Source organism: Diabrotica undecimpunctata, chromosome 5, assembly GCF_040954645.1.
Source record: "Diabrotica undecimpunctata isolate CICGRU chromosome 5, icDiaUnde3, whole genome shotgun sequence".
In the NCBI taxonomy this organism is placed as follows: Eukaryota; Metazoa; Arthropoda; class Insecta; order Coleoptera; family Chrysomelidae; genus Diabrotica; species Diabrotica undecimpunctata.
Genome location: NC_092807.1, coordinates 5,687,244 through 5,713,502, shown reverse-complemented (window position 1 = coordinate 5,713,502; position 26,259 = coordinate 5,687,244). Strand labels below are relative to the sequence as shown.

Below are 26,259 nucleotides of genomic sequence, written 5' to 3'. Positions count from 1 at the left end.
TTATACGAATATGTTTTGGAAGCTGAGACATCCCATGAATTTATTTTTATATCTGATTCTCATAGAGGGCGCTAGTTACACGGATCGTACCAAGTATTAGTCAATATAACTTTTTTAAGAGTATAATTATTAATCAAAATTTCAAGTAAACTTAAACATCATTTATTTTTATACGAAAAAGGTACTCTTGGTAAAACTCGATACTGTGTACCGTTTTCGGAATATTTTGATTTGAAAATTATGAAGTAATAATTGATGCTGGTAGAAATGCTAAAGTTCTAATAGGTATACCTCTATTTTCTCCAAGTGTGCCATGGAAATCTGACATTTATTGATTGTTATGACGATAAATCAACAATAATTAGAGTTTTTAAACCTTGTTATTTGTAAAATCAAATCAAAATGTACTCAAATATTGAATACACTGACATGTTATTAATCTTAGGCGAATGTTTAGGATGTTCTAGTGCAGCTGTGACACGTTATGCAGAAAAGTTTCCTAGAAGAAACTTACCAAGTAAAAAAACATTTAGAGCCGTTGAACGACGTTGTCGAGAAACTGGGAATGTAAGACCAAATAAAATAAATTCTGGTAGACCAAGAACAAGAACAATTAATAAAGAAAATAATATTTTAAATTTACTTGATCAAGATCCAACTGTTAGCGTAAGGAATATAGCAAGACAAACAATTACTTCTTCTTCAAGTACTTGGCGGATACTGAAAGAACAGCAATTACATCCTTATCATTACAGACAAGTTCAAGAGCTGTTGCCAGATGATCTACCCGGTTAGAGTGGATTTTTGTGAAACATTGCAACAAAGGGCAGCCCACAATCCAAATTTTTTAAAATGCATTCTTTTTACGGACGAGGCCACCTTTACGCGACAAGGTATGTTTAACTCCCATAATGCACACTACTGGTGTGACGAGAACCCACGAGTCAAAAGGGTATCACATTACCAACACTCATTTAAAGTTATTGTTTAGGCAGCAGCTTTAGGTAACAAATTAATAGGTTATCATATTCTACCTGGAAATTTAAATGTTGATATGTATCTTTATTTTTTAAACAATTCCTTATTCGAGATATTAGAAGATTTAACGCTAAACGAGCGAAGATCTTTATTTTTTATGCACGATGGAGCTCCACCACACTTTGATAGAAGGTGTCGTAATTGGTTGAGTAATCATTTTCCGAATCGATTAATTGGTAGAGGTGCAGAAGCTCCGATTCATTGGCCTCCTCGGTCATGCGATTTTAACCCTTTGGACTACGCAGTTTGGTCGTATATTAAGGAAAAAGTCTATGCTACAGAGGTAAATTCACGCCAAGAATTGGAAGAAAGAATTCAACGTCAATTTAATGACATCATAGCTGATCCCCTACCATTTAGAAGGTTAATTGAATCTTTAGAAAAACGAATAGACTTGTGTATTCGCAAAAACTGAGGGCATTTTAAACACTTACTGTAATTGAATTTTATTTTATGTTCTTAGTCATTAATTTAATTTTCTTCTTGTAAGTTTTGTTTAATTACTAACTATTCTATACCAGCATCAATTATTACTTCATAATTTTCAAGTCAAAATATTCCGAAAACGGTACATAATATCAAGTTTTACCAAGAGTACCTTTTTCGTGTAAAATTGAATGATGTTTAAGTTTACTTGAAATTTTGACTAATAATTATACTCTTAAAAAAGTTATATTAACTAATACTTAGTACGATCCGTGTAACTACCGCCCTCTATGAGAATCAGATATAAAAACAAATTCATGGGATGTATCAGCTTCCAAAACATATTCGTATAAAATTTCATTACAATGTTGCCAGTAGTTTCGGCAAAATCGTAAAAAATGCGTAAATTTTTTTTTCTTCAACGCCCTGTATCTTGAAAACGGATGGCGTTACAAAAATTTTTTACTAAGCAAACCCCAATTATTTTTCAGTTTTTTACCTACCCTAGAGACGGGGTTACCTTTTTTTTAAACACCCTGTATATTTTCAATATATTTCTCATTGGATAAATTTAAATATATACGAACACAACTCAAATTAGCTTGTCCAAAAACTCTCATTTACCAAACCTGCCTATAGAGACAATGCCAATTCTTTTATTCCATAATTTACATGAAAATTTTGTGGAAGACAGGATTACGAAGAGTGTGGTTATGTCTTTTGGATTTAGGAAAAATGGAAAAAGTCTGGTGGGGAGAAAATTGAAGAAGAGGAACGGCTAGAGTAAATAAAGAGATAAAAATAAGGGATCGAGACAAAGGAGAGCATCTTAGAATGAATTTTAAAGAGATTGGTTGTCGAAGCAGTGCATTTTTACCAAAGCTAATTGAGCTTACAGTTGACATGGCTTACTATGGCGTCATCTAGTTAGTAGAACTACCCAATTATCAGTATTGAATTTTTGCAACACTGGGCACAAGGCATATTATTAGTACATAAAATAATTTTTGTTCTAGAAGGTGTTGGATGGAAGGAAAATATGTTGGATGCGGAATCAGAAGCTGTTATTCATCAAGAAGAAGAAAGAAGCATCGACGAAGAAAATATAAATCTATATGAAAAAGAGGCAGATCTTTAAAGTGTGACACAAGTTCGGGAAGAAGAAGATACGGAAGGGATTGAGATGGAAACAAATAGGGACACAAAAAAAAATTCAAGACATTTAAATGGCATCTAATGAGTTTGGTGCAAAAAGTGTAACGCTCCTACCACGGAAATGAATCAGGGAGATTTACCAGGTGAAGATTCGCTTTATTTGGATAGTAAACATAAAAAACTCAATGAAACACATAAACTCCTTCATTTTATTCACGACCATTCCCTCCTTTACAGATCTTTGATTTTTTTGTTTATGCCTTTTAAAAAGGTACTAGCCTAGAATTTGGAGTAGTCGAGTGAAAACGTATTTAACTAGTTAGTGGGTACAGTACGAATCCAAGAAGACGCATGTACTGGAAAGAATCTGATAACGTTAAAAATATACTGATTTCAAGTAACATGAGTCGTAACCGATTTAGAACCATTATAAGATTTCTCCATTCTAACGATAACCTAAACATAGATCGTTCAGACAAAAGATACAAAATTTCTTCGTATCTTGAAAGGCTCCACAAATTATTTACTAAATACAGTGTATGGGAAACCGAGTCTAGCGTGGATGAGGCCATGATACCATACTACGGGCGAACAACATATAGAAGGCAAGCCCATATGCTTTGGATTATAAATCGTGGTGTTGAAATCAGAAATCTGGTTACCTCATAGATTTCAATATTTATCAAGAAGCCTAGAGAAAATCTAACGAATACAAAAAAGAATTTGGCCCTGAAGGTGGAATAATATTGCAGGTTGCTCTATAAACTAATTTATTTTTAAGATGGAAGAGAATAGGTTACGTATTAACCATACGATCAAATTGAACAGCAAAGTGACAGTTGAAAAATCCATACGTGGAATTTACGAAAATTGGTATACTTTGATGTAGGTGGAATGACAACAGCATAGTTACTTTGGCATCAAATTACCATAAAACGACGCCAGTTTATCAAGCGCACATATACTCCTTTGCCCAAAGCAAAAAAATCAAAGTAACACAACCACATCTTATTCGGACTTCTAACGAAAATAGGGGAGGAATTGATCGGATGGATCAAAATGTTGCCTATTACAGAACAAATATAAAATCCAAGAAATGGTATTGGCTTTTATTTATCTGGGGTCTTGATGTCTCCATGCAAAATGCTTGGTTAATTTACCGTAGACTGAGACACATTATCACTAAACAACTCAAAATGGATTTGCTGCAGTTTCATCGAAATATAGCCAAAGCCTTGTTTACAATGTTCGGAACTCCTCCAAGCTGTCCTGGACCATCTCAATCTTCCATAAACAACATTACGCAAGATGTTCGACATCGGCCATCTTATTTTTACGAAGAAAAACGAACCAGATACATCCTTTGCCACTCAACAATAAATAAAAAATGTATTAAATGTTTATTAAACATGAAAAATGTTTTATTAAACTTCATAGTAATATGCAAAAAAAATTTATAGTATTTTAATGTCAGGTTATTTAAAACTCTTTTATATGATTTAATAAAACATTCCAAATAACGTATTTTGAAATTTTTGAAGTTATACTTCTATACGCGCGCTCCATGTTGGAAATTTGTATGGGAGTGAATCTGTGAAATCATTACATATGTAAGATAGTGACTAAGAGAGAGACAGAAGATATATTTTCTCTCTCTTCCTCTCTCGAATATAAAAATGTTCCTTTTGTATACAGGGTGTCCCATAATTAATTGGACATTAGCTAATGGGTGATAGCTGACATCAAAATAAAGCGTTTGAGCTCAAATTGCTTAGGCAAAATGTTGCTAGTTTTCGTTCTACAGGGTGATTCATTAATATTTTTTTATATTATTTTTAGGGATATATTGAAAACTATTCTACCGACTTAAGTAAAATTTGGTATCTTGCTATTATTTAGTATGCTTATTATGAAAATGATATTAGTTTTACCGATGACACTAGGTGGCGCCACCTACTATAACATTGGTTCATTAATGGGGCCCTAATTTTTTTTCCCGCCCTGTATAAACATTCTAGGAAAAAAACATGAAATAACATTCAATTCTACACAAAAAAGGTATTCTTGTTTCAAATCAAAAAAGTACACCGTTTTCGAAATAAACGTATTTTGTTTTTCGCAAAACAAGCAGGTACCTAGGTATGATGTGAACTTAATGGCAAAGTCAAGGCGTAAGTACGAATTTGTTTACTATTTGTTGTCAAAGTGCAGTGCGAGTCTATCATTAAAAAAGAATATGTGTGTACTTTGTACGCAGGTAAGAAGTTATACTTCTAATATATGACTTCAACGAAATTAATATATTTTAAACACTTTATTTGTGTTTTATTTAAATATTAAACTAATTTTAATACTAACAAGTTTCCTAAAAATTTTCTTAAATAATACCGAAAATAAAAAAAAGTAAGCAAGGCAATAATATGACATGTTATGTTCCTAAGCGGTCACCCATCAAAAGTTTGACCCTGGTAGACACTGCTTGACTCGCGTTTTCGAGCGACAACTGGTGTAGCCAGTGTGCTATGGCCGTAAAATTCATACTAAAGTGAATTATTTTGACAGATTATATCTACAAAAATAATATTAAGATTGCCTTTTAATCTTCTTATCATCATATTTTAATATCTATTATCCTATATCCGACGAAGACAAATTGAAAGACACAAAAATTATAAAATATATTTTTTTCACACTTTATTTGCACTGATACATACGTAAATTCAAAGATTTAGCAACTAGCACATTTTTATAAAAATTCACTCTCAACATTTTTCCCAATCGCACCTAAAGAAGTATAACTTCAAAAACATGAACTAACATTCAATTCTACACAAAAAAGGTACCTAGTCTTCTTTCACATAAAAAAGTACACCGTTTTCGAAATAAACGTATTTTGTTAATGATGCATGTCTTTATTTAATTTTTTGCAAAACAAGTATGCTTTGAACTTAATGACAACGTCAAGACGTAACTACGAATTTATTTATTATTAGTTGTCAAAGGTAACTACGAATTTATTTATTATTAGTTGTCAAAGTGCAGTGCGAGTCATTATTTGTCAAAGTGCTATTAAGTTTTTTATAAACCACTTAAGATAAAGGAAAAATGCCACGTCATAGTGAATTTTCTAATGTAGAAATGCGCGATATGATCTGTTTGTATGCCCAGGAAAATTTTTGTTCTCGTAAAGCAGCTGAATTCTATTTTGAACTTTATCCCAATAGAAGGCAACCAAACCATAAAACTATTAGGTCATTGTTCGACAGATTAGGCGAAACAGGGTCATTTCATCCCAAAAACAGGAATGCTGGAAGACCGAGAGTAATTGATGCGGATATGGAGGATGAAATTGTTGTGCGTGTTGCAGAAGATCCAGAAACCAGTACAAGGCTTGTTTCTGCGGCCACTGGTATAAGCAAATCTACGGTGTCAAGAATAATACGGACAGAAAATCTGTATCCGTATCATTTTACTCCAGTACAGAATCTTTTACCACAGGATTTTCCAGCAAGGCTCCGATTTAGTCAGTTTATGTTCCAATGTTTTATAATAAAATTTTATTTACCGATGAAGCCACATTTACTAGAAGGGGTGTATTTAACTGGCGCAATAGCCATACCTACGCGACAGAAAATCCTCATGCATTTCAAGAACATCATTTTCAACACGAGTTTTCCATAAATATGTGGTGTGGCATATTTGGGGATTGTATTGTAGGACCATTCGAATTACCAACTAGGCTTGACGGAGTAACGTATCTAAATTTTTTGAGAAAAGATTTACCAACTCTTTTAGAAGACATACCTCTAAATTTGAGACGGAACTCTTGGTACATGCATAATGGTGCACCACCACATTATAGCCTAGAAGTTAGAAATTATCTAGATGAAATTTATCCTCAAAGGTGGATTGGTAGAGGTAGTGTATACCCATGACCAGCACGCAGTCCCGAACTAAATCCCCTAGACTTTCACGTGTGGGGCTACCTAAAGTCACTTGTTTATAAAAAAAAAATAAATAACCGTCAAGAGTTATGGCAAAATATTGTAGAGGGAGTTAACGTAATTAGGGCCCAAAGAAACTCATTTAAAATAAGACAAAACTTACACAAAAGATTTAGATTATGTAGTTTATCTAATGGTGCACATTTTGAACACTTATTGTAATTTTTTTTCGTTTCGTTTTGAATTATTCACTTTGTTAATTGTTTTATATTCACTTCATTGTTTAATTTAATTTCTGATTTTTTAAAACTTTGTTACTGAGTCAAAGGTTTAATAAAAATAATTGTTTCAATCATATGCATTTTGTTTGCAAAAATTATCTACTACTAATACATTTAATATTCACTTTTATTTAAGACCTTTTGAATAATGTTTGAATTTACATAAGTTTTTGTAAATTTTTTTTATTTTATGCACGTCTCTAAAAAATACGTTTATTTCGAAAACGGTGTACTTTTTTGATTTGAAACAAGAATACCTTTTTTGTGTAGAATTGAATGTTATTTCATGTTTTTTTCCTAGAATGTTTATACAGGGCGGGAAAAAAAATTGTGGTCCCATTAATGAACCAATGTTGCAGTAGGTGGCGCTACCTAGTGTCATCGGTAAAACTAATATCATTTTCATATTAAGCATACTAAATAATAGCAAGATTCCAAATTTTACTTAAATCGGTAGAATAGTGTTCAATATATCCCTAAAAATAATATAAAAAAATATTAATGAATCACCCTGTAGAACGAAAACTAGCAACGTTTTGCCTAAGCAATTTGAGCTCAAACGCTTTATTTTGATGTCAGCTATCACCCATTAGCTAATGTCCAATTAATTATGGGACACCCTGTATATAATTTAATATTATATATATTATATAAAGATATATATATACATATAATATTATACATATAATAAAATATTTATTAATATTATTATTTATGTGATACGTTTTGTATTATTTATTAAATGTTCATAATTATATTATTCTTTTGTATTTGTGTTATTTTTTTATGTATATTTTTGTCATTTTTAAATACTTATGAATATTGCAGTTTAATTTGTATTGTATTATTATATTAATAACAAAATAAACAATGAATTTTACTGCAGAGTATGTGTAAAAAAAAATTGTATTCAACTCCTTTCATACATATATGAAAATAAAAATATACATTTTCATCAAAATATTGATTCAATCCTTCATTGTTAGTAAGTTGTTATAAATTCTGTTTCTCTTTCTGTTATGCCTTACCTATAGAATTACATATGTAATGATTGTGCAGATTGACTCCCAAATAAATTTGTAACGGCGAATGCGTGTATAGAAGTGTAACTTCCACCGGCAGTCCCACTGGACTGCCACACCCGTTTTTATTTTTTACATCCTAATTGCTCAGTGTTGCGTTTTTGCAACAGCCAATTATCAAAAAAATTTAAGTTTCTCATTTTGTATACATATATTTTTGTTAATTTTGTGATTTTTAGAGCATACATTTTTTAGAAATTAGCTAAAATTAGCATAAATAGTTCTGGGCATGTATAGGTTAATACATTGATTAAAAACAAAATTTGTGAGTTGGACGTGTTCGTTCTACGTGTCCTGTGTAAGACTCAAGATAGCTAATATGGAGACTCATTGTTGGACAAGCTGTCTACTTTTCTTATTTGACGTGGTTGTCACTCCATCTTTTGTGCGGTTGTCTTTTTTTCTTTTCATTCTTTTTTTCTATTTTGTGTTCATCCGTTTATACGCTTTACGTTACATTTTCTTCTAATGTCTTCGCTTCTCTTTCGATCTCTCAGCGTATTTGCGTCGGGTCCGAGGCATAATCCAGTTTCTATGAGCTGTATAACTTTAAAGTCTATCAGTAGGGTGCTAACCTGGCTGCAGACCCCCTCCTCCTTTATTCAACAGCTACTCGATCTACCCAACAAAACTTCAGGCGGAGTTGTATAAGAGTACTGGAGTAGTCAGTTTGGTTACAAGGTCGTAAGGTGTCTTAAATTCGATAACAATGTCCCTCGAGTCTGGTGATTGGCTCGCACTTCAGAAAGATTAATGTTTAAATTACTTACCATTCCTATCAAAAAATGCAGGATATCATCAAAACGGGCTATTTTCAATGTACCGAACGCCAAAAATATTTCAGTAAAGTAAAACAGGACAGAAAAGAATGCTACTGTTACGATTGTAAAAACTAGCTTCCCAGTTGCGGCGTTGAACAAGCATACAGCTTGGTGAATCGCTAAAAAGTTCTTTTTACTTTTCTTTACGTTTGCTATAAATATCATTTGGTTGCGTTTTTTGAGAGCAAAAGAAAATGTAATGTAGGATGTAAGAATTGAGCATCTTTTTGCGAGGATATCACTTATTTCCCATATTACTAGAATGGAATATATGGTATTAAAGTTTGACAATAAAAGGAAAGTGTCGTGAACTAGTGTATACCAGGTGGTAAAATATATACATAAATATGTCATCGTTGATTGGTATAATACAAACGACAAAATGATCAAAGCTCTAGGTATAATACGCAGAAACCTGTAAGATCGACCACTAAAGTAGTTTAATTCATCAGATATTCTAATTTTTGAAAAAAACTGATCCCATGTTTTTGTATACTCTATTTTGCTGTAGACATGAATAATATGAAAAATCATTGGTAGTAAAAAGTTCATTACAATAAATACAGTAAAGTAGTATTTAAAATGAAAGAAATATATAAGTCTGTACTCAGCACACGAGGCTAGGACACTTGTAAATATTGCAACAACAAGATAACACATTTTTAAAGACTTTCTAACCAATAAATGTGGTCCAAAAATATAACCATATTTGGTTAAAATATTTAGAAAATACGAGTCATCGCTGATGTTATACATTTTGGAAAGTGGGTACGTGTATAACACAACTTATATGTTTTATCGCAGAAAATCATTAGAAGCAATAGTTTGTGTATTAATGCTGTTAAAGCAAACACATTTGCAGTTATATCGAATAGAAGTTTGTATGAGTTTGTACTAGAAAATAAATATTCAAATCAAATATTCACTATTACATAGATAGAAGTGATAAAAACTTTATTAATACACTTATACATCTTGCTATTATTTTCTTTCAGTTTTAAATGTCGTATACATGGCCTACTTTGCCCAGCAAATTTCAGTTTTATTTTAATAGAAAATATACTTAAATTTTTTTATTCCAATCTTTAACACAGCCGAGAAAAAGAATTAAATACAATGTAGGCAAAGTTGCTCCAGAAAAGTTCATTGCCCACCTATTTTAAATTCATTATACGGCAAAATTTAAACGTAATAGGACTACTTTGCCTACGGCATACGTTTCGATTTGACTACTTTGCCCACGATATACGTTTTCAATTTTATTTAAAAACAAAACTAGAACAAAAAAGCTTTATTTTTCAAAGTTTTTTATTAATAAACTTTTATTACAAAAACACAAGAAAAATGATTACACTTTTATTAAAAAAAAAAACATAAGAAAAATTATAACTGAAAACAACTTAAATTTTCTTTATAAGAAAAATATCCTCTTCTAGTTTTGGAAGGTTCCATTAATTTTTCCCTTTATTTATTTGTCTTCAAAAAAATTTACGGTGTAGTATATACTGTCGTCATTTATTTCTACTATAATTCCGATAAAACTATTAACGGTTTTTTTTGTAGGAAATTTGACCACCACAAAAGTACCAATTTTTAGATTATTTCCATCTGCTTAGATATTTTCATCGGACTCTATATTTTCAACCCCTTCATCCTGCTCTTCTTCATGTAATTCATCTACCTTTTCACCATTATCATTGTCACTGGTATTCATCTCCATCTCCATTTATTCTGCTAAATTTTCGTCGTCATTTTGTCTCCAGCTCTATTTCTCCCTCTAATTCCTCGTTCCCACTTCCCAAATTGAACAGATTGACCGGGTTCAGTAATAAGCAACTTTTTCTTTCTTCTTTTAATGGTAACCCCTTTCCATTTTTGTTGTAAAAAATTTAATAATGCATTACCAATTTCAGAGCTTAATCTTTTCGCAAATCTCTCATTCGGCATCTTTTTTAGCACTGCATGTGGGTCAAAGGGACAAATTCCAGTTGCACGAAATGAATTGTGAAGATTTTTTTGAAAGTTTGGTAAAATCGCGTCTATTAGTTTTGTTAGCAATTCAGGAAAGATGGGTTTTTCAACTGAATTTCAGTTAAGTTGATTAGTTTTTAAATCAGTAAGGATCTTTTTCTAGGCTTGTTTTTAAAATCCGAAAAAATCCAACATCAAGTGGTTGTGTAAACTCTGTAGAATTAGGTGGCAGAAATACAAACCTTATATTTACCCTTTACCAAGCCCTTATTATCATAATATTCGAGTGTGAGGACAAGTTGTCCCGAATCAAAACCTTGGTGCTGTTATTCCGTTTTGACTACGGTAAAACAATTTTTAAAAATCAGTCTTGGAAAGTTGATGCATCAAACCATTGAAATTTTGTTCTATTGTACAATGTACGAGGGGGCCACCCGTTATCCATCTATCATATAATCTTTCAGCTTTATAAACGACATGCAGTGGTAGGCGTTCTCCTGTTGCGGTAGCTGCAAACATTAAAGGCACTGCGCTTTTAGTGGCATTCATGTATCTTTCCGGGTATTTTGTCCCTCGTCGAAATACACATTTTTGGGTACAAGAGTCATCTGACAGATTTGTTTCATCATAATTTATAGATATTTTGAGGTTCGATGTTTTCAAGTATTATTTTTAAATTATTAAAATATTCTTCTATGATTTTTTTAGTGTTGGCTGCCCTGTATCGTTTAACATTTTGGCAGTGCCTTTTAGTTAAAATATGGTTATTTCGTGCAAAAAAGCCTTGACCCAGTCACAACTAAGAAGGTTGTTGTGAGAGAAATAAACAACTCGAGTTATTCTGGCATCTATATATTGTTTGACAAGCATTCTAATCTTTAGGTTTAAGAGATTTAAGAGGTTTAAGAGATAATTCTGCACTTGCTGTAACAACATCCACTAAATGACGTTTTTTTATTTGTACGGGAAGGTCAAATGGAGGAAAAATGCGTTCGTTTAATTTTATTTAGATTGGTTCGGCGTGGTGTCGCCAAGGTAACCAATCACGACAAAGATTGTTACTTTGGCCGACCAATCACAGCGCTCGTTATTAACTACGCTATCATTGGCCTCTCGGCGGAAGATTGCTGCCAATTCTCAAACACGATGTGTATAAAAGAGCAGCACATCTTCCGATCGTGATCAAGTCTTCATATACTACCAGCTCCGCTAGACCTTGTTGGCCTGGTGTGCTACCACGCTACTTTGAGTTTTATTATTTAAACAATATCCTACTATCGTCGAATCCAAGAAGATTTCATCCAATTTAGAAGTTAAATCAACAAGAGCACGAGAACCGGCGTGTCGACTACGAACGCTGCCTGGCAGTAGAACACGACTTTTTAAATAGAAAAAACATTGGTCTTAGAACTATTTTAAATTGAGTCGAACTGACCACAGCGTTCTTTGGGACCTGTCACGGTAAAGAGCGAATAAAAGCCCCGACGGGGACTTGTAATTGCTTTTCCGATCAGGTTCGAGCTGCGATAGCGCTTCGTCGCCAGAAACCTTATGCAAATAGTAACTGTAGGAAACAATGTTAGCGAAAGGTAGTGACACGAAGCGACGGGTATCTTAAATAATTTTTTTTAAAGACTGTCAGATGTACTTACTGCGCCATAATAGATCTTTTTGTTTTACCATTTTGCTAACATTGTATTCTTATTTTAATATACTGTAATCCTTACTTTTGTAACCGTGTCAATAGCCTTTGATGATGAGACACGTTAATTTAAACAAAAAAAAAAGAAGGATTAGCAGCCATTTCAAATATAGGTTTACCAAAAAATACTAACAATTTAGCCAAATATATAAACAAATCAAAATTATTAGCACACAATGAAAAGAAAACTAGAAACTAGAACTAGTGCTACTAGATATAAATTGAACTAGAAATCAATAAATACTCACTGACATAGTTAACAGGTCCATAGCTACATAAACAAGATTTATTTGGTTTTCCATAAAAACAAACACAAACACAAATTTATTTAGGATATACGTACAAAAAAATATTATTAACAAAAGTAACAATTTGTCAGTAAGACTGTTGAATCGCAAGATTTCCATATCAAGCATCACCAAGTATTTTTTGGTTAGCTTTACATCTTCCATAAATATATCTCTGGTCAACATTTTATTAGAAAAAATTTGTTTAATAAATTGGTTTAGGTAATCACATCTTTTTGAGATGTTAGATGTTAGAAATTTCCCAAATGATAACACAAAAATATACTAGCTGTATATTTGTAAGAAGTGATTGAATTTCTTTATATATTTTTATTAAAAACTGAGACAAGCAAATCGACAAATTCATTTGTAAATTTATGACATGATTTATTATTACTGGCAAGCTTATAAAAAATATCTGGACACTAAAGCTTACAATATTTTTTCGCGTTCCATATCTATTAATTTCTTTAATACTCTTTAAACATGTTTCCCATTGACTCTTATTTCGTATTTTATCACAAATGTAACAAATATTAAACATAGTAAACGTGCAGACGTATGTAGCTGTGAACCAAATTTTTCCATAATTTACATTGTAATTTGCTTGCAAGCATTGAATATCAAAATAAGTAAAAAACAGTGATGATATTGTTAATATTGTCCATAACATTAAACAACAAACTTGAGAAATTTTGTTTTTGTAGGGAAAGAGGCTAAATATGCCACCATATTTATAGAGAATTTTCAATGCGGACATTTCCGTCTTCAAATAAACGCTGCCAACTCTGTTATACATTTACATTCAAGTTTAACTTTTAATGAATACAATCCATTATACAACAAATTATGCCGACAAATACTTTTTCATATATGATTAATAGATTATTGATAAACACAATAAATATTGAATTTTAAACAGTTTCTTTTTTTTATATTGGTCCCTAGGTTCGATCTTGTCCAAACAAAAATTCAAGATGTGGACGAAGAAGAAGGTAACCACAGACCAATAATATCCGAAGTAGAAGACTAAAAATATACAATTCGCAAGCATGCTACATTGGACGCCAAATATAAAGAACCAGCTCACAAACCGGATTTTGTTTGCTTAAAAGTCGACCCTTACACATTAAACCTTATTCTGGGTTACTGTCAGTAGGGTAACTACTTGCCAGTGACAATTGTACATATTATACAAATCAAAATGTTTATTTCTTGTGTCTGTGCTTGCAAATATCCGAACTTTAAACTCAGCAGATGCAGAGAGTGAACACAAACTAGTACTAGCAAAGATAAGAATGAAAATAACACCAAAACATTTTCTACAGAAAATCACCGAGGAAAAGTTCAATGTAGAATCACTGTGGAACGACTAAGAGATATGTGCCAAAGGAGGCTAGCACAGAAGATACAGGTGAAACAAATAGACGACATCGAAGATATAAACGTGAGTTGAGAGAAAATTAAAAACAACATTGAAGGAGCAGCAGCAGAAGCTTCTAGGAAAACGCAAAGTCACACTGAACCAAAAAAACAACAATACACTATGGTTTAGAAAAGAAATAAAAAAGAAATGTAAAGAGAAACGTGAGGCTTACACGAAGTACAAAACATCAAATACTCCAGAATCTCGAGACACCTATAAAAGAATACGAAATGAAACAAAGTAGTTGGAAAGAAAAAAAAAAGAACACTGGGAACAGTTTACAAAAAGGATGGAAAGCGTCTTCTACGGTACACAAAAACAAATATGGAGATGCACAAGATACCAACGGAAACAAATGGCAGAATTAAAGGAATACAATAACATACCAGCAAACAAATGGGAAAGCTACCTAACGAAAATGTTTAAAGCAAAGGAAAATAATCATCATCATTTAGCCCCATTTTTACATCCATTGTTGGATATAGGCCTCCTCCAATCGTCTCCAGTTCTCTCTATCTCTAGCTGCTGCAATCCAGTTTGTTTCTACTCTCCTTAGGTCGTCGGTCCATCGGGTGGGTAGTCTGCCTCGACTTTGCTTGTCGGCTCTTGGTCTCCACTCCAATAATCTCTTCGTCCATCTTCCGTCTTTCATTCTAGCAACATGTCCAGCCCACCTCCACTTTTGTTTATTGATTCGCAGTATAATATCGTCTACGCCAGTTCGTCGGCGTATCTCCTCATTTCTCACGCGATCTTTCAAGGTCAGGCCCAGCATTGATCTCTCCATTCGCCTTTGTGTTACCCTCAGTTTTTCGGCAGTAGCTTTCGTTAAAGTTAGGGTCTCTGCTCCGTAGGTCAAGACTGGTAGGATGCATTGGTTAAATGCCTTCCTTTTCAGTTGAATTGGGGTATTTGTTTTAAAAATGTCTCTCATCCTTCCATGTGCCGCCCATCCCAACGTGATTCGTCTATTTAGCTCGCAGGTTTGGTTGTTTCTGGTTATTCTAATTTCATGACCTAAGTATGTGTATTTATCGATTAATTCTACCTTGTTGTTATTGATCTGTATCTCTTCGCTGGGAACCATATTGGTCATCATTTTGGTTTTCTTGAAATTCTTTCTCTGTCTTGTAAATATAAAGGGCAATAATCGTTACAATCGACATACGTGGATATATCCTATTCTTGATTCAGTAATAAGACCAATTCCACATCAGCTTGATCAGATATTCATTATAATATTTAGCAGTTTACCTACGTTACCAGAGGATAATATCAAAACGTTATCTCGCAAACTGCAGACTAATAATTTTGAGGAAGACTCTAGTGATTTTTAAGGGGATTCAACACGCCCTGGATGGTTTACTCAGGAAGAGCTAAGCAAAGGATTCTTCCGAGTTGCTTGCCTCCAGACTAAAGGAAAAGAATCTTCTTCACTCAGATACCCAAATTACATACTATTGTAATAAAGACAAAGATCTTTGCCGTTTTTTTGCAATATAAAAAGGTTTTTTGTAATAATATTAAAGAACTCTTAGAAAAAATGGGTGTATCTGAGTATACACCAGATCACTGGCGTCTTTTGATTGACAACAAAATAAGTTTAAAGTGTGTCCTTCTACATAATGGCAACAAATTGGAAGTATACCAATTGGGGATTCTACAAAAATGAAAGAAAAATATTTAACAGTATCGCTGGTGCTAAAAAACATTAAGTATGACCAACATTAGGGGGCGATCTGTGTTGATTTTAAGATGGTGAACTTTCTTCTGCGACAACAAGGTGGCTATACAAAATTATCTTGTCTCCTGTGTCTTTGAGATAGCAGGGCTAAGGGCCAACACTGGAGTAGAAGAAAATGACATTCTAGAGATGTTTTGGTTCAAGGATAAGCTAACGTAGTTAACGAAGCATTGGTCGACCGAGAGAAAATAATATTATCTCCGTTACATATAAAACTAGGGCTGATGAAACAATTTGTAAAAGCACTAGACCAGAATCGTCATTGTTTTGAATACTTGTCCAGCAAATTTGATATACTTGTAAAGAAAAATTGAAAGCCGGAATATTTGATGGGCCTCAGATACGACAACTTCGCATTTTACAGAATCGATGACTGAAATAATTGAAAGTAATGCATGGTGCTCCTTTGTGAAAGTTTTGGAAAATTTTCTTGGAAACAATAAATCGGAAAATTACCGGGATATAGTGGAAGAAATGCTCAATAATTTTAAAAAACACGGTTGTCATATGAGTATTAAAATTCATTACCTTCACAGCCACTTAGACCGTTTCCCAAAAAATCTTGGTGGTCCCAGTGAGGCACAAGGGGAACGCTTCCACTAAGATATCAAAACGATGGAAGAGAGGTATCAAGGTATATGTGACACTCACATGGTGGCGGATTACTGCTAGAGTCTTCAAATGGAGCCTTTGCAAGAAAATCCTATAAAAGGAAGTTTTAGGTGACGCCGAATAACAGATTTGTGCTGCGATGCTGGTTAGGTTAGATAATAAGTTTTTTTGGCAGATTATGTATGATGATTTTTGTAAGTATATTGTTGTAGGGTAAAACGCCAGTTATTGGACACGAGACAGTTATTGGACATTACAGTGTTAACTTACGAGAATAAGATTTCTGCAAGTGCCAACAAGAGTATATTTCACTAGGTGGCACTACTCGTTTCTATATTACGTTCATTCTTATGTCTATGTTCTGCCTTTAACGGGTTCTGTGATTTTGGCGGTAAATATTTTTAGGTTATGTGAGTAAAGTGATATTTAAGAATTGTGTTAAGCATCTGCTCTGACTTTTTTTTAAAACTACGTGGTATTTTTAAGGTAAGATTGTATTTTTATTTAAAAGGGTGTAGTAAAGGCACTTATAGTCCCTAAGGTAGATTTGATACAGTAATAGGGATTTTAATTCGGATTTAATTACATCTGTCCAATAACTAAACTAGAAAACTTGCTTAATTCTATTATGGGACACCTGTCCAATCACTAGAGAACTACACTTACCACATATTTCTACAATTTTCAACGGATTTACGTATAATTAACTGGAGATAGCAGTAAAATTATTTAGTAATCGATTTGACAGTTATTGGACAGCTGTCCAATAACTAAATTTGACCGTCCAATCACTAAAAATGGATTTTTTAGGATTGTAGTAAAATGCCTAAACTTAGAAAATATGATAAGATGAAACTTACAGAAGCTATTAAGGATGTCCAAAATGGCACTGAATCATATAGAACAGCTGAAAAAAAATACGGAATTCCGAAGTCCACTGTAGAATTTAAATTAAAACATCCGGAACATAAAAATACACTTGGACCGTCTCCTATTTTAACTTGCGAGGAGGAGAATACTCTGGTTAGGTAAATTCATTTAATTTATCTTAACCCATAGCATTATTTTATTTTACATTCAATATTCCAGATGGATACAAGAAACTGCTTCAAAAGGTTTCCCCAAAAAGGCTAACGATTTAAAAAGCAGCGTGCAAAAATTTTTAATCGAAAATCCGCGCCTCAATAACTTTAAAGATAATCGACCTGGAGATGGATGGTTAAAAGTAAGTCACCAAAAAAATGTATTTTAATCTGTATTCATCGTTTGATTTTTTTTAGGGATTTTTGAAGCGACATCCAGGGGTTTCTAGAAAGACAAGTGAAGGTGTGACGGCAGCTAGCGCTTGTGTATCTGAACGAGACATCAAAAACTGGTTTAAAAATATTGAAACATATGTTAAAGAAAAACATTTAGAAGAAGTTCTAACTGATCCATCAAGAATTTTTAATGGAGATGAGTCAGGATTTCAAATATGTCCATCTACTGGAAAAGTATTTGCTATGAAAGGTTTCAAAAATGTTTATAACGTTGAAAAAAGCTCTTCAAAAGAAAACGTCACTGTGATGTTTACGTTTTCAGCAGACGGTAAAATTTGCGTGCCTATGGTTATTTATCCTTATCAACGTATTCCTGAAAAGGTTGATAAAGGTATTAATCCTAAATGGGGTGTGGGCAGAAGCGATAATGGTTGGATGACGGCAGAGACATTCTATCAGTATATTGCGAATGTTTTTTACCCACACTTAATTGAAAATAATATTAAGCTTCCAGTTATTCTTTTTGTAGATGGGCACAAGAGTCACTTAAGTTACCAATTAAGTCTATTGTGTAATGAACTGCAGATTGAAGTGATTGCACTTTATCCTAATGCCACAAGGATTTTACAACCCTGTGACGTTTCTATTTTCCGTCCATTAAAAGAAGCTTGGCGGCAATCAGTGAGAGAATGGGAAGAACAGCATCCAGGAGGGGTAGTGAATAAGGTTGTATTTGCTTCTATATTGGAGCAAGCTATAAAAAAAAGCTGTAAAACTGAAACAGTAGTAAATGGTTTCAAGGCTTGCGGATTGTTTCCATTTAATGCAGATGCTATTGACTACACAAAATGTTTAGGCAAAGAAGTAGTAAAAAATTTAATCATTTCAGATCATCAAAAGAAACCCAAGATGGACTATAATACTTTTGTAAATATCTTAGGTCCTGAAAAAGTTCATAGCTTAGAGAATTTAAAAGAAAATCCAAAGAATAATCTACCTAGCGATGATAATTTGAATTTGTTGTTCAAAATTTGGAATTTTTTTGAACATGATCCAAAACATTTGGATAACCCAATGGTTCTAAAAAATAGACACAAACATTAATATTATTCAAAATGTGGTTATCACATCTCCCGTTAAAAATACTGAAATAAAAACATCAGAACAGAGTGGTATTAAAAATGTAAATATTTCTGAGAGTAGCAGTACCAATGATATCCATTTTCAACAATATAAAACTAATGTTTATGACTTACCCTCTACAAGTAAAATTATTGTTAAACACGAATTGTTGGGTAACTTTTTAACTTCTCCTACTGTACCGGAAAGAAAAAATAAACGTAACACGGAACGACTTCCTTTTGCTATTACATCTGCACGATATCAAGAAATGTTACGGAAAAAGGAGGAGATAAAAGAAGAGCAGGAAAAACAAAAACAAGAAAGGAAACGGAAAAGAGAAGAAAAATTAACCATAAACCAGTGTAGCAAGAAAAAGAATTCAAAAAAAGTCAAATGTTTTATTTGTTCAAATGATATTCAATTGAACAAATTAAAATGCGATGACTGTAATCTTTATTATCACGAATCTTGTATTCCTGTTAATCATAGACAGCATATACCTAACGATGGTGATCTATTTATATGTCACAACTGCTTCAATCTCCAGGATAGTGATTCTGATGCTAATAACAGTAACCAAGACAGTGAGGATGAAGACATTGACGAACTTTTCACTCAATACAAAGAAGCACAAAAGCATTTATAAAATTTAATTGTGTAAACTGTATATAGGTACCCCATACCGCACAGAAATCTTAGGTTTTTCCTGTAATTTTCATTTGTTTCTAGTTTTTTATTGTGTTAAAGCAGTCGTCCAATAACTAATTTTGAGTGTCCTGTAACTAAATAAACTGTCCAATAACTATAATTTTTGTAACTATTTTTAATAAATATATATTGACAAAAAATATTTAACACCTTCTTTAAATCCTTTTATCCATATTGTAATAAACTGTTTAGACTACCTTTTGTATAAATTTCAATTCAATCTGCAGAGAACAATGTGAATTACGAATTTTTAAAGTTGAAATTTTCTTAAGTGTCCAATAACTGTATGGTTTACCCTACAATAAATATCTCACTTTTTATTCGTGTTTCGTTTATTTGATGGGTAGCAGCACTACAAATATGTAGGTAGTGCTGCGTTAAATTACCCTATATGGTAGAAATGTGATGTGTTGTCGTATTTTCTAAAAATCTAGTGGCATTTTTGGATTCAACAGACCCAACAACCTAAAAACATTAAAAAAATTTCCGACAGCAAACTGTGTGTTTACCAGTGTTTTATTTAAAATGTATTCTATGGATTTTTGTCCAGTTTGTAAATTTTGTTAACTAGATTATAACATCAAAAAATTTAGTTTATTATACAACCGATACGGTTTTTCTATTAATAAAAGAAATTCTTACCGTTGCCAAAGATATTTGAATAACTATCAAAAAATTGTCAATGTGCATATACTGTTGGTCACTTGCAAAAATGAATATTAAAGAAAATTCATTTATGACATGCAGCCACGAAAAGACAAGAAATAAAAAGATCAAATCGTTAGTAAGACTATTGAATCGCACAATTTCCTTATGCACCAGTATCAGACGTTTTTTAATCAATTTGATCTCTTGTGGAAACATGTTTTTATACCAAATTTTAGGAAGAAATGTTTCTTTGATTGACTTGATTAAGTAATCACAAATATCTGAAAAAATGTTGCAAATTTCCCAAGCAACAATACAAAAATATAATACATGCATTTTCGTAACAAATTTGATGCTTTCCTGGACATAGTTTTTCTTCGAACCGAAATAGAGAACAATCAAGCGAAGATCAAACGAATGATTTACTATTTGTGGCAAGCTAATAAAACTAATATGTATACAGTAGCTTAAAACAGTTTTTTGTGCTCCAAATCGATCAAATTGATTCATATTTTTCATAAATGTTTGCCATAAATATTGATACCGTAATTTTTTATACATATAACAGGTATTGAATATTATATACGTACTGGAGTATATAACTATCAAATAAATGTGTTTTAAATCTGTCCTCGTAAGCAAAGAATATCTGTCAAAAAAGACATATTGCAAGTAGAAAAACGTGGTGCATTGTGTTATCCAACATATTACGCAAAATACTTTACAAATATCATTTTTGTAGGGAAATGGACCGAAAATACCACCATATTTATGTAAAAAATTTAAGAAATTCATTCCTGCCTTCAATAGTGTTTATCGGCAAGTGGTCAAAGCAATTTGTGTTGAGAAATGGTAATAAAATTTCGTAATATATTAAAATGCCTTTCTAAGTCCACCATTATTGAATTTTTATATTTATTATAATAAATCGGTTAAATCCATTCAGCACATAATCAAAATAAGTTAATGTTGAGAAAAATAAATTAAATTCTGTAAAAGCTTTAAAGGTACATTTATAATGTTCAATATAATACAGTTAGTATAATGAATTATACAAAATAGACATCTATAAATTGGACAGCGTTATTTAATAACAGATTCATTATCATCATATCATCAATGGCGCTACAACTCTTCGTGAGTCTTTGCCGCGTTTACTATTGACTTCCATGTTTGTCGGTCCTGTGCCAGTAATTCCCATTATCGCACTCCCATTTTCTCTAGAACTTCTTTGACTGCATCTTTCCACCTATTTCTAGGCCGCCCTACAGGCCTTTCCCAGAACACATTGTTTATAAGGCGATTGTCGTTACTGCGTATCACATGCCCTGCCCATATGTTCATCGTAAAGGAAAGTAGAAAATCAGTTTGTCATTTTATAAACAGGGCATATCAAGCCTATTTTGGTGTTTATTTAGGATATCAAGGTAAATCCTGGGCTCCACATGTAGTATGCAAAACTTGTCTTAAAAACTTGCGAGAGTGGACGAAAGGACAACAAAAATGTTTAAAGTTAGGTGTTCCAATGGTATGGAGGGAACCAAAAAAATTATTTTGACGATTGCTATTTCTGTCTTGTAAATATAAAGGGCAATAATCGTTACAATCGACATACGTGGATATATCCTATTCTTGATTCAGTAATAAGACCAATTCCACGTCAGCTTGATCAGATATTCATTATAATATTTAGCAGTTTACCTACGTTACCAGAGGATAATATCAAAACTTTATCTCGCAAACTGCAGACTAATAGTTTTGAGGAAGACTCCAGTGATTTTGAAGGGGATTAAACACGCCCTGAGTGGTTTACTCAGGAAGAGCTAAGCACAGGATTCTTCCGAGTTGCTTGCCTCCAGACTAAAGGAAAAGAATCTTCTTCACTCAGATACCAAAATTACATACTATTGTAATAGAGACAAAGATCTTTGCCGTTTTTTTTTTGCAATATAAAAAGGTTTTTTGTAATAATATTAAAGAACTCTTAGAAAAAATGGGTGTATCCGAGTATACACCAGATCACTGGCGTCTTTTGATTGACAACAAAATAAGTTTAAAGTGTGTCCTTCTACATAATGGCAACAAATTGGAAGTATACCAATTGGGGATTCTACAAAAATTAAAGAAGAATATTTAACAGTATCGCTGGTGCTAAAAAACATCAAGTATGACCAACATTAGGGGGCGATCTGTGTTGATTTTAAGATGGTGAACTTTCTTCTACGACAACAAGGTGGCTATACAAAATTATCTTGTCTCCTGTGTCTTTGAGATAGCAGGGCTAGGGGCCAACAATGGAGTAGAAGAAAATGACATTCTAGAGATGTTTTGGTTCAAGGAGAAGCTAACGTAGTTAACGAAGCATTGGTCGACCGAGAGAAAATAATATTATCTCCGTTACATATAAAACTAGGGCTGATGAAACAATTTGTAAAAGCCCTAAACCAGAATCGTCATTGTTTTGAACACTTGTCCAGCAAATTTGATATACTTGTAAAGAAAAATTGAAAGCCGGAATATTTGATGGGCCTCAGATACGACAACTTCGCATTTTACAGAATCGATGACTGAAATAATTGAAAGTAATGCATGGTGCTCCCTTGTGAAAGTTTTGGAAAATTTTCTTGGAAACAATAAATCGGAAAATTACCGGGATATAGTGAAAGAAATGCTCAATAATTTTAAAAAACACGGTTGTCATATGAGTATTAAAATTCATTACCTTCACAGCCACTTAGACCGTTTCCCAAAAAATCTTGGTGGCCCCAGTGAGGCACAAGGGGAACGCTTCCACTAAGATATCAAAACGATGGAAGATTGGTATCAAGGTATATGTGACACTTACATGGTGGCGGATTACTGCTGGAGTCTTCAAAGGGAGCCTTTGCAAGAAAATCCTATAAAAGGAAGTTTTAGGTGACGCCGAATAACAGATTTGTGCTGCGATGCTGGTTAGGTTAGATAAAAAGTTTTTTTGGCAGATTATGTATGATGATTTTTGTAAGTATATTGTTGTAGGGTAAAACGCCAGTTATTGGACACGAGACAGTTATTGGACATTACAGTGTTAACTTACGAGAATAAGATTTCTGCAAGTGCCAACAAGAGTATATTTCACTAGGTGGCACTACTCGTTTCTATATTACGTTCATTCTTATGTCTATGTTCTGCCTTTAACGGGTTCTGTGATTTTGGCGGTAAATATTTTTAGGTTATGTATGTGAAGTGACATTTAAGCATTGTGTTAAGCATCTGCTCTGACTTTTTTTTTAAAACTACGTGGTATTTTTAAGGTAAGATTGTATTTTTATTTAAAAGGGTGTAGTAAAGGCACTTATAGTCCCTAAGGTAGATCTGGTACAGTAATAGGGATTTTAATTCGGATTTAATTACATCTGTCCAATAACTAAACTAGAAAACTTGCTTAATTCTATTATGGGACACCTGTCCAATCACTAGAGAACTACACTTACCACATATTTCTACAATTTTCAACGGATTTACGTATAATTAACTGGAGATAGCAGTAAAATTAATTTAGTATTCGATTTGACAGTTATTGGACAGCTGTCCAATAACTAAATTTGACCGTTCAATCACTAAAAATGGATTTTTTAGGATTGTAGTAAAATGCCTAAACTTAGAAAATATGATAAGATGAAACTTATAAAAGCTATTAAGGATGTCCAAAATGGCACTGAATCATATAGAACAGCTGAAAAAAAATATGGAATTCCGAAGTCCACTATAGAATTTAAATTAAAACATCCGGAACATAAAGATACACTTGGACCGTCTCCTATTTTAACTTGCGAGGAGGAGAATACTCTGGTTAGGTAAATTCATTTAATTTATCTTAACCCATAGCATTATTTTATTTTACATTCAATATTCCAGATGGATACAAGAAACTGCTTCAAAAGGTTTCCCCAAAAAGGCTAACGATTTAAAAAGCAGCGTGCAAAAATTTTTAATCGAAAATCCGCGCCTCAATAACTTTAAAGATAATCGACCTGGAGATGGATGGTTAAAAGTAAGTCACCAAAAAAATGTATTTTAATCTGTATTCATCGTTTGATTTTTTTTAGGGATTTTTCAAGCGACATCCAGGGGTTTCTAGAAGGACAAGTGAAGGTGTGACGGCAGCTAGCGCTTGTGTATCTGAACGAGACATCAAAAACTGGTTTAAAAATATTGAAACATATGTTAAAGAAAAACATTTAGAAGAAGTTCTAACTGATCCATCAAGAATTTTTAATGGAGATGAGTCAGGATTTCAAATATGTCCATCTACTGGAAAAGTATTTGCTATGAAAGGTTTCAAAAATGTTTATAACGTTGAAAAAAGCTCTTCAAAAGAAAACGTCACTGTGATGTTTACGTTTTCAGCAGACGGTAAATTTTGCGTGCCTATGGTTATTTATCCTTATCAACGTATTCCTGAAAAGGTTGCTAAAGGTATTAATCCTAAATGGGGTGTGGGCAGAAGCAATAATGGTTGGATGACGGCAGAGATATTCTATCAGTATATTGCGAATGTTTTTTACCCACACTTAATTGAAAATAATATTAAGCTTCCAGTTATTCTTTTTGTAGATGGGCACAAGAGTCACTTAAGTTACCAATTAAGTCTATTGTGTAATGAACTGCAGATTGAAGTGATTGCACTTTATCCTAATGCCACAAGGATTTTACAACCCTGTGACGTTTCTATTTTCCGTCCATTAAAAGAAGCTTGGCGGCAATCAGTGAGAGAATGGGAAGAACAGCATCCAGGAGGGGTAGTGAATAAGGTTGTATTTGCTTCTATATTGGAGCAAGCTATAAAAAAAAGCTGTAAAACTGAAACAGTAGTAAATGGTTTCAAGGCTTGCGGATTGTTTCCATTTAATGCAGATGCTATTGACTACACAAAATGTTTAGGCAAAGAAGTAGTAAAAAATTTAATCATTTCAGATCATCAAAAGAAACCCAAGATGGACTATAATACTTTTGTAAATATCTTAGGTCCTGAAAAAGTTCATAGCTTAGAGAATTTAAAAGAAAATCCAAAGAATAATCTACCTAGCGATGATAATTTGAATTTGTTGTTCAAAATTTGGAATTTTTTTGAACATGATCCAAAACATTCGGATAACCCAATGGTTCTAAAAAATAGACACAAACATTAATATTATTCAAAATGTGGTTATCACATCTCCCGTTAAAAATACTGAAATAAAAACATCAGAACAGAGTGGTATTAAAAATGTAAATATTTCTGAGAGTAGCAGTACCAATGATATCCATTTTCAACAATATAAAACTAATGTTTATGACTTACCCTCTACAAGTAAAATTATTGTTAAACACGAATTGTTGGGTAACTTTTTAACTTCTCCTACTGTACCGAGAAGAAAAAATAAACGTAACACGGAACGACTTCCTTTTGCTATTACATCTGCACGATATCAAGAAATGTTACGGAAAAAGGAGGAGATAAAAGAAGAGCAGGAAAAACAAAAACAAGAAAGGAAACGGAAAAATTAACCATAAACCAGTGTAGCAAGAAAAAGAATTCAAAAAAAGTCAAATGTTTTATTTGTTCAAATGATATTCAATTGAACAAATTAAAATGCGATGACTGTAATCTTTATTATCACGAATCTTGTATTCCTGTTAATCATAGACAGCATATACCTAACGATGGTGATCTATTTATATGTCACAACTACTTCAATCTCCAGGATAGTGATTCTGATGCTAATAACAGTAACCAAGACAGTGAGGATGAAGACATTGACGAACTTTTCACTCAATACAAAGAAGCACAAAAGCATTTATAAAATTTAATTGTGTCAACTGTATATAGGTACCCCATACCGCACAGAAATCTTAGGTTTTTCCTGTAATTTTCATTTGTTTCTAGTTTTTTATTGTGTTAAAGCAGTCGTCCAATAACTAATTTTGAGTGTCCTGTAACTAAATAAACTGTCCAATAACTATAATTTTTGTAACTATTTTTAATAAATATATATTGACAAAAAATATTTA

At 32.7% G+C, this 26,259-nt stretch overlaps 1 protein-coding gene across 1 annotated transcript; it reads left to right on the top strand.

The window, feature by feature from the left end:
• The first annotated feature begins 17,311 nt into the window (after nucleotides 1-17,311).
• Nucleotides 17,312-26,051, top strand: LOC140440946 (mblk-1-related factor 1-like). Its single transcript, XM_072531295.1, has 6 exons — nucleotides 17,312-17,517; nucleotides 17,579-17,714; nucleotides 17,770-17,838; nucleotides 23,845-24,062; nucleotides 24,124-24,259; nucleotides 25,953-26,051. The coding sequence occupies exons 1-6, from the start codon at nucleotides 17,312-17,314 to the stop codon at nucleotides 26,049-26,051; spliced, it is 864 nt and encodes a 287-aa protein (XP_072387396.1).
• Nucleotides 26,052-26,259: the final 208 nt, after the last annotated feature.